Raw genomic sequence first — 14,434 nt, 5'->3', positions numbered from 1 at the left:
CTACTGTCAGCAATTGCCACCCCGTCGATTCGGGCATGCGCACCTTGTCACGATCAACAGTGAAGCGGAGCAGCAGTTCTTGGTTAAGTATGTTGAAGATACCCAGCAAGTACATGTTAACCGTTGGTGGATTGGACTGAACGATATTGAACGCGAGGGAGTGTACGCCTGGAGTGAATCTTTGCAGAGCCCTGGGTACACTAAGTGGATTCCAAGCTACCCACATTTAGGCGGCAGCCACGATTGTGTTGCCAGTCATCGGTCTCACGGGTGGGCATGGTTCAACTATCCTTGCACTGCTCATTGGTTCTTTATGTGCGAACTCGGGAAACCGTAACTATAAAGCAGTGCGATCGACTCATTTAAAATCAAGACTTTCTGGAGGTGAGTTCCCACATATTAAACGCATCATTTAACCTTAATGTTTTCCGTTTCAATGAATAGATATATCTTTCATTCGACAGAGTAAATTATGTTGAATGTTTCATTATACTTACGACGAGTGAAAAGATAAACAAGTCTTGATGTCCACCCGCGCGATCGAAAAGCGTACCGGCCTCGCGCAGGGTTGATGTGGAGTTGACATTACTGCTGGGGAAGCCGTTTAAGTACCTTTATTAAATGGCAGCTAAGCGATCAATAAGCAGTAAAATTATATAATTTTACTCGCGCGCGGAGTGGTATATCCAATGCCTATTTTTTAATGAAAGCATGCACTTCCACCTTTCAACCGTTACTGTGTTTTTTTTTATTCCATTCTCGATTTTACCTATTTTAAGGATCGAAAGAAATGTTGACCACTTTTTTTTTTTAAATACCCGTCTCCCCCCCCCCCCTATATACGCAACTGCTCATGCGTGTACATGTTCAAGCAGATTGCATGAGGATCGATTCAGCTGCCAGCAACCTTTACTCTGATTCAAGTTCAATCTGTTTACCGGTTCTTTCATTATCACAGCTCCTTGGAACTAATTTACTTTCAGATCGCAGACCACATTTCAAAGCTATTAACAGTAGGCCTTGGAAATGATGAGAAGGATGAGACGCGTGCAGGGATGAGACGATTGTCACTTTTCACGTCTAACCACCCCCCCCCCCGCCCCTAATCGAAATGGCCTTGCTATGTTACGCGTGTACATATACAAGTAGAATGCATTATGATCGATTCGGCTGCCAAACGACCGCCACTCTGCTTTACGTTCAATCTTTGTTACCGGTTCTTTCATCACAACAGCCCCGTGTGTCACAACTGCCCCCAGAAATTAGTGCAGTGGAATTTTCGGGACTGGTTTTCCCACCCACGACTTCGTGCAAACACCAATAATAATCCTCTGACACGTTCTGTATATTTACAAATTATTTAATATGCACAAACTGTATATTTATAGGCTACGAATAATACTTACAAATATGATGTATACAAATCCTTACGAAAATTATTTATAGAATGAGGCGATGGTAACCCAACAAATAGTATAAATCAATACCAAAGATGGGTATAAAACTAACCTTAGGTAACGCAAATGGATCAATGAATTAAATGCAGAAAAGTCAAAGCTTGAAGTATAGAACTTATAATCAACCAAATCTATTTAAATTAACCAAGTTAAATCAACAGAAGTTTAACCTACGCTAAGAAGAATCTAATGAAGCAAACACGAACAAATAGTTAAATCACCTAATTAAATGAACTTTAATACTATTATATTAAACCTACTCTAAGCCGGCAATAATTATTCAATATTTAGGGCCCACCGTATAGTTTACGGCTCAAGTTGCGTTGGCATGTGCATGGGTGGAGTATTCTCTCGCACTTGGACCACTGGCTTGACGGTGCGCAGCCAGCTCGACGGAGCCTCTGTTGTAGGCAGCCGGGTGATGTAGAAACCGGGCGTCACGGTCGACCAGCTTGACGGCGGTTACGCTGGGTAGCTGCTGTCAGCCTGTCGCAGGGCCTGTCTGCCTCAAGCGACGGTCTTTGGGGATAACGGCTTCTAGCTAAGCCAGTTTGCCATCTGCAATATTTATAATTGTGGATTTAAGAGGTACATGTGTACAATCCCACATTGCAAATAGTTAAATCAAAATTTATCAAACTATTAAATGATCGCCAAATATTATTATGATAGAGCCATATTTAAAAGGACTCTAATAAAAGGCAATAAACGCTAAATTTGAGCTAGATATAAAACAGAGAATTAATCTAGAAAATATAGCCTTATTCATCTTTAAGAAACATGATGTCTCTAGGATATTTACATAAACGCCTTATATCAAGTAACGCTCCAGATATATTACTGCCATCTAAATAACACAATCAAAAGCATGTTTATTTAAAAGAAATCAGAACCTTAAACTTACGGTCTGATGGCAGATCAAAGTCCAGTATGACTCTTGGAGTTCATCGCCGGTTTCAAGACCTGGTCTAGGCGATATTGCAAGTTTGCAGTCAGCAAAATGCTTTTTTTCTACAGATTGATCGCGATCGGCGTCTTTCTGTTTTTGTCGTATCTCTATCTTTTTTATAAAACGCGCGGGCTGCGGGTCACATGACAGGCAGGGTTTATTTTAAAGAATACCAAGAACGCCATAAGATACAAAGGATAGGACCATGGCAACATGAATATTTATAAGACACATGCATTATTTATTAGTTATATACTTACAGTCTACTTATGGTACAACGAATACGAACAATACACACGGACTACTGACACAAACACACATGTACAACACACATGTACAAATGTACAAATGTATACTTAATTTAAGCGTTCGTGTTGCTAGGACAACGCTGACACCGTGGATAATTACTTTAATTGTCAGATCGAAGACCACATGTCAAACCGATGAACGGCTGGCCTTCGCAAGTCATACAATAATGAACAGAACGAACAGGGGTTCGCATTCGTCTCCTGCTATGCTTGATACTAAATCTTTTGAGCAAGCAGTGGTGTCGGCGCGGTGTCGGTAAGCTACTGACTCTCGGATCTGAAGTGGGAAGCGGTATTGAGTTAGTCTGAGTAAAAACCTGCGCTGCCTATTTGAATTTTCGAAATTCGTTTGTGTGCCTCCACTTCAGGAAAATAAAACGCAGTTCAAGTCGTAGGCCAGTGGACCATTTTTACACTGCAGAACACCTCAATCTGGTCGTTACAGAAGGCACAATTTATGCAATCTTCACCTCAAAGCTTGCATGTAAATGATCTTGAGGTATTCTCCACCATGCGGTCGTTCGGCTGGATGAATTTTCATCTGTCAAGTACGACGTCCTTTTCGGTAATCTTCGCTTATTTCGTTTTCTTTTCACTCCTTACACTCGACAGCGGCCGGGCAGAACATTGCATCCCATGCCCTAAACTCTGGGTAGCATTCGACGGAGATTGCTACCGACTGGTCACTGAAAAGTTGCCCTGGGTTGAAGCTGAAAAGTACTGTCGGGAATTGTCCAACTCTGATTGGTTTCCATCGCACCTTGTGTCCATCAACAGCTTAGAAGAACAGCAATTTATAGTGGAGCTTTTGAAAGCTTCTTATCCATTGGAAAAATTGCCTTCTGTAAAGGCCTGGCTCGGATACAACGATATGGAGAGGGAGACGCGCTTCGTGTGGAGTGCCAGCTCTGGTGCCAACTTCACGCGATGGGCAAGAAATCAGCCTGACAACGGAGAAGGGAAAGGCCAAGACTGTGTTGCTATAATACAAAAAAACAACTGGAAATGGGATGATATGACCTGCAGGTTCGGTCGTCATTTCATTTGTGAACTAAAAATGTTGAATGGTCGTCAGTAGGAAGATCGTTTCTTGTATCTGCGTTTGCCCTTTTGACATGTGGCGATCGAAATAGGAGGCAGCAAATCTTGGAGTGGGCCAATTTGGGTAAATTACAAAAACGTTCATTGACAACAAATAACACCCTCCTATGTGTCCACCATATCTCAAAAAGGCTAATGGAATTAAAAGCAGAGTGAGTATGGCTCCATCGCTTAAAAATATAGCCGGCGTTATGTTTATGTGTGTCAACGTTTGAAAGTTGCAACTAAAACGGTAAAATTAGCTCACGATTGGTTATTATTTTTAAGGGGTTTTAAGGGTGTCTCGGATAGCGAAATATTACTGCCATATATCACTAATCAGTCTGCACTCTTAAAAGTCCTGGGTCAGATTCAACTCAGAATCCGAGTCAAATTTGACCTGGCACTCTTCTGGATCAAAATCAGAAGTGTTTGTGTACAAAGACTCTTTTCTAGGGCCATTTAACTAACAAGTTTTCGTGACCTATTTTTCCGGACTAAATGATCCTGACAAGTGACTCAGAGAAGTGTCAGTCTGACCCAGAAGTGAGTCAGGTCATATCGGACCCGGATTCTAGGTCGAATCTGACCTGGACATTTAAGAGTGTGTTAATAAGAGCCAGATTGTGTTCACTGTCAGATTCAATTAGTTTCAAAAGCGGCTGGCTAAGGTGCTTATGCGCAGGAATATTGTTAGGGGCAATGTACATACTGACATCAAACGACTCAAACACTGCAGCGAGATTTGTAACTAACACCTTATAAAATAACAGGTAAATAATTAACATTGGTCCGACAAAAAGGGCTTCTTGTGCCCTTTGTGTTGTATTTGCATCTGTTTTGTTTTTCTTTTCACGATGTGCTTTGTCAAACATTGAGATATTAAAACAGGTTTTATCCAATTAAAGGGACATTTTAATAAGCAATGTTTGCTTTTTAGTATAGCTAATAAGATGATTGTGATTTTCTCAGTTATCATATTGTCTGTTATGTTTATCGATGCCAACCTGGAGAATCGGTCTTAAAAGTGCATTGGCTTAAAAATTGAATATTAAAAAGAAATAGTATAGATATATAATGTTTTGAATTTTACCCATTTTAAGGGAAATTTTACGTGATTGTCATTTCAATGTATAGTTGTATTGTTATCTGTAAGAAAATGCAAAAATAATTAAATCTATTACGTTGAAAGCATTGATTGAGAAGATTTTACATATTCAATTAGTTTGAAACGACAGTGCGAAGTTAGAGAATGTTTCAATTCTTTTTATGCCTGTAACCAATAAATATTCTAAAATGAGTTAATTCAATATTTTTCAAACAAATATACATAGCGGCCACACAGATTAGGTCACTTTGCAAACTTATGTGAAATATTGTACAGTTTGTAAAAGTGCATTGTTCTATCTGTTGCATTGTGAAGATCTAAAACATTCTTGCACCAATTATTTTGCAAAATTTTTACAGTTGAAAAAAGAAATTGACTGGAACTTGGTTTGAACCTGCAACCTCCGGATTGCTGTTCCGTTGCTCTACCAACTGAGCTATCCAGCCCTGTGTTGGCGGTTCCCCCCTTTGTCAATGTCTTTGTTCATAGGGCGCTAGTAAGAAGTCATAAACCCACATGGGTATTACTTTAGCCGTCCGTTTACTTTTCAATGCATTACTGAGTGAAATATTTTGAAAAAAAGAAATACATAGCTGTCACAGTGTGAACTTTGAAATGTATTTCCTATTAAAGGTGAGGGTGTAGTTTAAAGAAAGTTTACCCATTTTGAGGGACATTTATTATATTTGACATTTTCGGTGTTTATCATAATTTCAAGTTTGAAAGTTGAAATGTATTGTGTATTCAAGGAGACGGCGTAGTTTAAAGAAATTTTACCCATTTTAAGGGACATTTATTATATTTGACATGTTCGGTGTTTATCATAATTTCAAGATTAAAAGGTGAAATGTGCTGTGTATTCAAGAAAAAGGCGTAGTTTAAAGACTTTTGACCCATTTTAAGGGACATTTATTATATTAGACATGTTCAATGTTTATCGTAATTTCAAGATTGAAAGTTGAAATGTATTGTGTATTCAATGAGACGGCGTAGTTTAAGACATTTTACCCATTTTAAGGGACATTAATTATATTTGATATTTTCAGTGTATTTCGTAATTTCAAGTGACGGTTAACATGTGCACAATAGATAGTGAAATTTTAAACAAATTGCGTCAGCACACAAGTGACATTTCTTTTTTTAATCCTCTAATTATAGTTAGCGCAGTTTGTTAAGATTTTACTAAAATGCAGTGAATTTCTTTCTGAGAGACGATTCATGTATATCATAACAATTTCAATTCAGCAAAGTTTCAAATCTTAATCATTTGGCAAAGACATGGATTGAAATTTATCGAAGTTAAAAGACATTTGATTAGTTTTCAGAGAAATTCACTTCACTTACCATGAGAACGAATGATTAGTGGCTATACCATAATTTTAAAGTTACTAAATACACATAATTATGTTTCTTTTTCAAATTGTTATCACCTGTCCTGCCCGATAAATAGATCTCCCACACAGCGGCATATTGGAGGGCAGTGCGTGTGTTCTGTCAAGGTATGAGCATACCAGTATAACAAATCAGCCCTCCAACATAGCTGCCATGCATACGGCATATTTTACCAGGCGTCAATTTTGAGTGCATTCCTAATCGCCCAGCAGTAAAGTTAAGGTACTTTCAACAACAACAACAACAAATTATGATAGTGATTGCTACCTTTTCATCAGTTTTAACGTTCTTTTTAGTAAAAAATAACACTGATAGTTTAAATTTTGAAGACTGTTTTTATTTTACCTTTATAATTATAATGGTATACAAGTTTTCCCACTTACTTTAACACTTGTAAAATTTAAATTCCGTGGAAGGAGTCTTTAAGTTCGTTCCTGAACGAAGTTCTCAAAATCGGAATTATCAATGGACCCCAACGACGATCTGAACGAAATTAGAGTCTCTTTTCATGTAATTCAATGATACAAGTGTTTAAGTAAGTAGGCAAACCTATGGCAACAAAAGTTTGAATGTTAACCCGTTATTGCAGATCGGTGTATGTAAAATGTTCTGTTGTTCGAAATATTATATTGTTGAAGTTTATTTATAGTGTGTTGTGTTAAAATAGTGTTCATTTTCAAATTTAAAAAATATAATTCGCAATTGTACCGACGCTTACGTTATACTAAGATGACACATCAGTTTGTCGCGCTACATTTCATCAGACGCTTTTGTGGGTAATTGACGTATCGCCGTTTACGAGTTAGCCACGCCCCTTAGACAACCCTATGGAATTTTTGTGCACTTAATTTTGTTTGTCTCAGATTTTGCACGTTCCGCTTTCATTTGTATATCATGTAATTGAACGATATTTCACAAGCTGCGTTGACGCGATTCTAAGGCGATTCTACAGCGATAGGTCAACTTCACGAAGAGTTACCTTCAATATTTGCATAGTATCTATTTATTGATTTATTTATTTATTTATTTATTGTGAAAACGGAAATTTGTTTTTTTTATGGGAAACTTGGGCTTGTTTGGGGGTTAATTTTCCGGAGCCCACGGAAGTGATGGTACCTAAAAATTCGAAAGACCGAGGCTATTTAAGCAGTAACCGGTGTCAAATAAAAGTGTAGATCAACAGGGCTGTAATTGCAATGAGTAGCGGCGATTTCTTGTCAACGTTGGAGGACCAGCAGCCTGGGAAATAAGACAATCAGGAGAGGGGGAGGGACACCGTCTGACTATAGAGGTCGCTGTTCAAAGATGTGATAATGCACAAAAAGTAGTATTCGCGTTTACTACCATTATTTCCGTGAAAAGGCGTTTATGCACATCAACATATTTAACAGCTATAACTCTATTTGGGAAACCACAGTGCAAATTTAGCCCGTGCCAATATTGATCTTGATTCCCTTTCATGTTCTACTTGCCGTTAGTTACGCACACAAAGCAAGGGCGGATCCAGAAGACAATTTTTTTTTGGGGGGGGGGCCAAAAAAAAACTTGGTCCCCCCAAAAAGTGGGTCAAAAAATTACGGCGTGGGGTTCGGGGCCCGCTTAAGGGCCCCTAAATTTTTTTTGATTCTAGATGCTCTGTGGTGCGATCTGAGGCAATTTCTGACCACTTTTACCAATGTTTTTTTCAGGAAAAGATGGTGGTGTAGTCATTGCCTGCCTTTATTGCGACGACACATAAAAATAAAAAAAAATGGTTTCGTTTTGGGGGGGGGGGGGGCATGGCCCCCTTTGGCCTCCCCCTGGATCCGCCCTTGACACAAAGTAACCGGCATACACGCCAAATTCCGTTCTATAATTGGTTACATGTGGGACATGAACTTGATGGTTTGAAAATAAAAAAAAGGAAGAGTGAAAGCCGTGCACATGACTGCAAGCTCGTATTTCCGTGAAATTCGGATGAAATTAGGCCTTACAATTGCAATGGAGCGCAGGCATCTAATTCTAAAATGGCGATGGGCTACAGTACTACTTTTAAAGGTGATGATCTTTCGATGGATTGTTCTCCCAAAATCCACTGGTTAACATCAAAAAAAATGAACAGAAAATGAAATATGATGAAATAAGCTATAATTTGATGTGTGTCTCAAACACCTTGGAGAGTTGTGAGTCCCTGAATTTCGGAAGTGGGTGTTTCTATCACTTGGGTTTCTATGGCAGTTTATTTACTGTCTGCAGACACGTGACTTTCTTCGTGAATCTGATTGGTCAACATCAATATTGCGTCCAGTGAAATCGAAGTGCTGCCCGTACACCTCTCCGTTGATATCGGATCCAGTGAAATCGGATGCGAAAGAATCATTCGTGTTTACGGTCAGATCGGTCCGAATTTTCAGCGCACACCTCAGTTTAATTATATGATGGCCCGATGATCGGATGAACCGGTAAAATAGGAAAGGCGAGTGGCGGGTTTATCCCACAAATGTTTTTGCAAATGTCTCGGGACCCTACGCTGCGTAGACATCTATTGTTCACAACTCCAGACATACTGGAATGTGTATCCTTGCGGAGTCATTTCTTTGTTATCGTGTACTAAAGTTTTCGAGTTTGAAAGTGAAGTTTCAAAATGTTGCTATTTTAACCAGAATTAACTTCCTGGGCCAAAATTAGGACTTATTATCCCTTACATAAAAAAAATTCAATTGGCGACTAATCGACACACGGTAAATTCCTAGTTTTTGAGTAAATTCAATATATCTATTTCGTGATAACCTTGTGGAGACTAAAATTGCCCTGACGCGACGTGTACAATCTTTTGTTCCCTATTGTGCACATGTCTCCAGAGGGTACCGTGTAACAGATCACACATGCTCACACCCACACACATTGTGCACTTTATTGTATAGCGGTGATATCACTAATTGGTTAATCGTCTTTAAGCGCGCTTCGGGCAACATTTCTTTTCACCGTTCTCAATTATTGAGATTGGGGCTTTATACTAAGCTCTGCTGGTATGATAACGAGGACAGTTAATGACCCTCTCGGTCGGTTTCCATTTACAGTAAGATTAATTAACTTCCATGACGTCGGTTGTTCCTTATTAACAGGCCCAATATCCATGCTTACTCGTGAAACATACCAACAGTAACCATGGGCTTTTCTGTTGTAGATTTTTACGCTTAACAATTGGATTTGGGCAAGGTCAGTTTGGGCGTTGATTGACAGTGCCAAGCGTGGAGGAGTATGAGGATTAGTTAGTTAGTTGGCAAGGCTGTTATGCGCGCGTATGAACATTGAGGTGAAAGCACTTCTAGTTGATACGTCATGCTAAGGTGTGGCAGATTGGAAACCGTGTGTTATCGCAGAACCAAAGTACATTCGCTTCCTCGGGCCCGTTTTATTTGACAGGTTCGTGAATGAAATACTTTGAGTATTATGCTCCGACGTACCTACAGTTTCATTGAGGTTCCCACATTTTATTTTGGATTAATATTCCGGTCCCTCTTTGGATTTGTTTGCTTATATGCTGAGAAAATGTTGACTACTTGAACTAGCCTCTAATTCTACATCTTGAGTGAAGATGTCACCAACTGTACGGCGCCTCTCTTTTCTCGTCCTGTCTACCTTTCTGTCGATTGTTGGTACCTACGCCAGCTGCAGTCCATGCCCGTTCCAGTGGATGTCATTTGGGGACCACTGCTACCGGTTGGTTCTTGAAAAACTTCCTTGGGCGGATGCTGAGAACTACTGTCAGCAGTTGCCACCCCGTCGATTCGGGCATGCGCACCTTGTCACGATCAACAGTGAAGCGGAGCAGCAGTTCTTGGCCAAGTATGTTGAAGATACCCAGCAAGTACGTGTTCACTATTGGTGGATGGGACTGAACGATATTGAACGCGAGGGTGTGTTTGTCTGGAGTGAATCTTTGCAGAGTTCTGGGTATACTAATTGGTATACCAACCAACCTAAGTCAGAGAGCAGCTACGATTGTGTTAACAGTCATCGGTCTTACGGGTGGACATGGCGCACCAAACCTTGCACTCAGCCTCGGTACTTTATCTGCGAACTCGAGAAACCCTAACTATAAAGCAGTGCGATCGACTCATTTAAAATCAAGACTTTCTGGAGGTGAGTTCCCACATATTAAACGCATCATTTAACCTTCAATAAACGCTGTGTGGCGGCTTTATGATAGAAACTTCATGCCGAAATTGTAAAAGCACTACGAGTATTATCTTAAAAAAGACGACCTAGTGGTACATTCCCTACATGAAGTTAATTCTAAGTCAATTCACCGATGGAGGGAGCCCTATACCGTATTACCGAATTATGTCTATTTTTGGATCACCTGAGCACTGTTCTTCTGCATGACTGACCAAAAACAGTATATTGTCATCTCCCCAGTTCTTTTACTATGAGACATGCAGACATAGAATGCCCATCAAAAGCGCTTAACATCTCCCTCCAGCTAGAGCTAGAGCTAGTTATTTTGTAGGTTCAGTTACGAACGTTCGACATCAGTTTTCATCCTAGCGAGAATTATGGTTAGTCGACAGAGTAGTTAGGTCGAGTATTCAGAACCAGCCTATCGCCTTTCAAGGTTGGTCGCCTCGCTGGTAACAATAGCCGCGCGCATCATAACGCATAGCAGGGAGCCAGGACAAAGAAGTGTTGTGCACGTTTTGACCAACTTTTGACTAGAAACATGCGCATGTTGATATTAGTGCGCAGGTGTAAGTTACGTCACCAACAAACGACTTATCCTAGATCAAACTTGTTGAGATAGGTTGAGGACTTTCTTACGCTTTCTTACAAGAGGCCCCCAATGTGAGTGTTATCAAAACTGAACTCGACACATTTAAGTGGCCAAATCCTACCGCCTTATTACGACATTAGCTTTGCAGTAGCTGGCGCATGTTTACCGTTGTCGTCTATGAAAAGTGAGTGATGAAGACAAACCGGCGAGTCAACCAGATGAAATGAACCGAGAATTTGAAAAGAAAAATACTTTGCCCAAGGGATCCGCATCAAAACATCCCGCATGTAAAGACTACTTGGTTGGATTTTATGTTAGCGATATCAGAGTGAGCAATATAGTATGAGAGAAAACTGTTCAACAAAATGCACCTTCAAAAAAAAAATTCGGAGTATTTCAAAATGGGGAAGTGGAATGTGCCCCGATAGGAGGTGTTACAAACTCACACTACAGCTGACCCGTACCCGTAAACACTCGAAACATCGTTCAAAAGATCTGGATAGCTCACTGGATGTTCGAAACTGCAGTCCGCCGTATTACCACTCCCATAATAATAATAATGGAATTGTTAGAACTACAAAATCAAATAAAAAGGCGTCAGATTTTGCTCATCGCGGCTGCATTAGGGCGACACGCCTTATTGTAGCGACAAATTCGTGTCGTTCTATCGTTGAAACGACCTTAGGACGAGGAATTGTAATGTTGGAAACCATCTAGATCGATTCCTTGTGGTCCAAAACATAAGTAAATCAAAATTCGTGGAGGCAGGATAAGGTAAACCTGGGTTAGGTGACATTTTAGCTTTGTGCACAAGTGCTATTTTAGCATTAGTAATAATTATTTGACCAATTCATCACATTTAAAATTGAATGTTTTCCGTTTCAATAAATAGATTTATCTTTGATTCGACAGAGTAAATTATGTTTAATGTTTCATTTTACTTACGACGAGTGAAAAGATCCACAAGTCTTGGTTTTCACACGCGCGATCGAAAACCGTACCGGCCTCGCGCGGGGTTGATGTGGAGTTGACATTACTGCGGAGGAAGCCGTTTAAGCACCTTTATTAAATGGCAGCTAAGCAATCAATAAGTGGTGAAATTATATCATGTTACTCTTGCGCGAAGTGATATGTCCAATGCCTATTTTTTAATGAAACCATGCACTTCCACCTTTCAAACGTTACTATGTTTTTTTATTCCATTCTCGATTTTACCTTTTTTAAGGATCGAAAGAATTTTGACCAAAAAAAAACTCTATACGCAACTGCTCACGCGTGTACATGTTCAAGCAGATTGCATGAGGATCGATTCGGCTGCCAGCAACCCTTACTCTGATTCAAGTTCAATCTTTTTACCGGTTCTTTCATTATCACAGCTCCTTGGAACTAATTAACTTTAATTGTCAGATCGCAGACCACATTTCAAATCGATTAACGGCAGGCCTTGGAAAATCATAAAATATTGACGAAAGTCTGATATGGAAAGTGGATACAATGAGAAGGATGAGACGCGTGCAGGGATGAGACGATTGTCACTTTTCACGTCTAACCCCCCCCCCCCCCCCCGCCTCTAATCAAAATGGCCTTGCTATGTTACGCGTGTACATATACAAGTAGAATGCATTATGATCGATTCGGCTGCCAAACAACCGCCACTCTGCTTCACGTTTAATCTTTGTTACCGGTTCTTTCATCACAACAGCCCCGTGGATAATTACTTTAATTGTCAGAGCGAAGACCACATTTCAAACTAATGAATGGCAGGCCTTTGCAAGTCATACAATGATCGACAGAACGAACAGGGGGTTCGCATTCGTCATTCGCTTTCATGATACTAAACGCACTAGGTATTTAACGCTTCTTTTAATTGATCTACATGTAGTCTTTTGAGCAAGCAGTGGTGTAGGCGCGGCGTCGGTACGCTACTGACTCTCAGATCTAAAGTGGGGAAGCGGTATTAATTAAGTCTGGGTAAACACCTGCGCTGCCTGTTTGAATTTCTGGATCTCGTCTGCGTGCCTCCACTTCAAGAAAACAAAACGCAGTTCAAGTCGTAGGCCAGAGTACCATTTTTTTACACAGCTCAATGTGGTCGTTACAGAAGACAACATTTTTACAATCTTCACCCAAAGCTTGCATGGAAATAATTTGAGGTATTCTCGACCATGCAGTCGTTCGGCTGGTTGAATTTTCATCTGGCAAGTACGGCGTCCTTTTCGGTAATATTCGCTTATTTCGTTTTCTTTTCACTCCTTACACTCGACAGCGGCCGGGCAGAACATTGCATGCCTTGCCCTAAGCGCTGGGTAGCATTCGACGGAGATTGCTACCGACTGGTCACTGAAAAGTTGCCCTGGGTTGAAGCTGAAAAGTACTGTCGGGAATTGTCCAACTCTGATTGGTTTCCAGCGCACCTTGTGTCCATCAACAGCTTAGAAGAACAGCAGTTTATAGTGGAGCTTTTGAAAGCTTCTTATCCATTGGAAGAATTGCCCTCTGTCAAGGCCTGGCTCGGATACAACGATATGGAGAGGGAGACGCGCTTCGTGTGGAGTGCCGGCTCTGGTGCCAACTTCACGCGATGGGCAAGCGATCAGCCTGACAACGGAAGAGGGAAAGGCCAAGACTGTGTTGCTATAAGACAAGAATACAATTGGAAATGGGATGATATGACCTGCAGGTTCGGTCGTCATTTCATTTGTGAACTAAAAATGCTGAATGGTCGTAAGTAGAAAGATCGTTCCATGTATCTGCATTTGGCCCTTTGACATGGCGAACGAAATAGGAGGCCGCAAATTTTGAAGTGGGTTAGTTTGTGTAAATTACACTGCCAAATATCGCTAATCAGTCTGCACTCTTAAAGGTTATTTGAGCTACATATTTAAAGTGGTACAAAGACATTGACTTGAGCGGGGTTTGAACCTGCGACCTCCGCTGCGGTCTCTATACAACTGAGCTATCCAGCCATATGTCGGCGGTTCCCCTGTTTGTCAATGTCTTTGTTTAAGGGGCGTTAGTAAGAAACCATTTAACCCGTATGTGTATCATTTTAGCTGTTCGTTCACTGTTTGATACATTATTGATTGAACATTTTTAAAATAACAATACGTAGCTGACATAAAATGAAATTTGAAAATGTTTTTCCTATTCAAGGAGAGGGCGTAGTTTGAAGACATTTTCCCATTTTAAGAGATATTTATCATATTTGACATTTTCAGTGTTCATCGTAATTTCAATTGACAGTGATTTGGACACATCAGTTTTAAGTTATTTTTTATTAAACAAAAATGAACACAACCGTTGCGACTCCACACTGCTAGTTTAAAGACCGTTTTAATTAACCTTCATTATTATAATTTCATGTAGGTTTTCCCACTTACTTTAACA

At 40.2% G+C, this 14,434-nt stretch overlaps 1 protein-coding gene and 1 long non-coding RNA gene across 3 annotated transcripts; both read left to right on the top strand.

Moving 5' to 3' along the window:
• Positions 1-305: 305 nt before the first annotated feature.
• Positions 306-6,936, top strand: LOC119735691. Of its 2 annotated transcripts, none has more exons than XR_005272211.1 (2): positions 306-384; positions 3,327-6,936. It is a non-coding gene; the product is annotated as an uncharacterized LOC119735691 (long non-coding RNA). The 2 variants fall into 2 exon arrangements; XR_005272210.1 differs by lacking the exon at positions 306-384 and adding an exon at positions 2,854-2,970.
• A 2,935-nt stretch (positions 6,937-9,871) lies between these two features.
• LOC119735210 (snaclec agglucetin subunit beta-2-like) lies at positions 9,872-13,779 on the top strand. The gene is made up of 2 exons (XM_038208916.1): positions 9,872-10,122; positions 13,314-13,779. The coding sequence occupies exons 1-2, from the start codon at positions 9,872-9,874 to the stop codon at positions 13,777-13,779; spliced, it is 717 nt and encodes a 238-aa protein (XP_038064844.1).
• Positions 13,780-14,434: the final 655 nt, after the last annotated feature.

The sequence above is a fragment of the Patiria miniata genome, unplaced genomic scaffold (genome assembly GCF_015706575.1).
Source record: "Patiria miniata isolate m_02_andy unplaced genomic scaffold, ASM1570657v1 HiC_scaffold_29, whole genome shotgun sequence".
Taxonomy (NCBI): domain Eukaryota; kingdom Metazoa; phylum Echinodermata; class Asteroidea; order Valvatida; family Asterinidae; genus Patiria; species Patiria miniata.
Note: the sequence above shows the minus strand (reverse complement) of the source record. Positions and strands in the feature narration are given on the sequence as shown.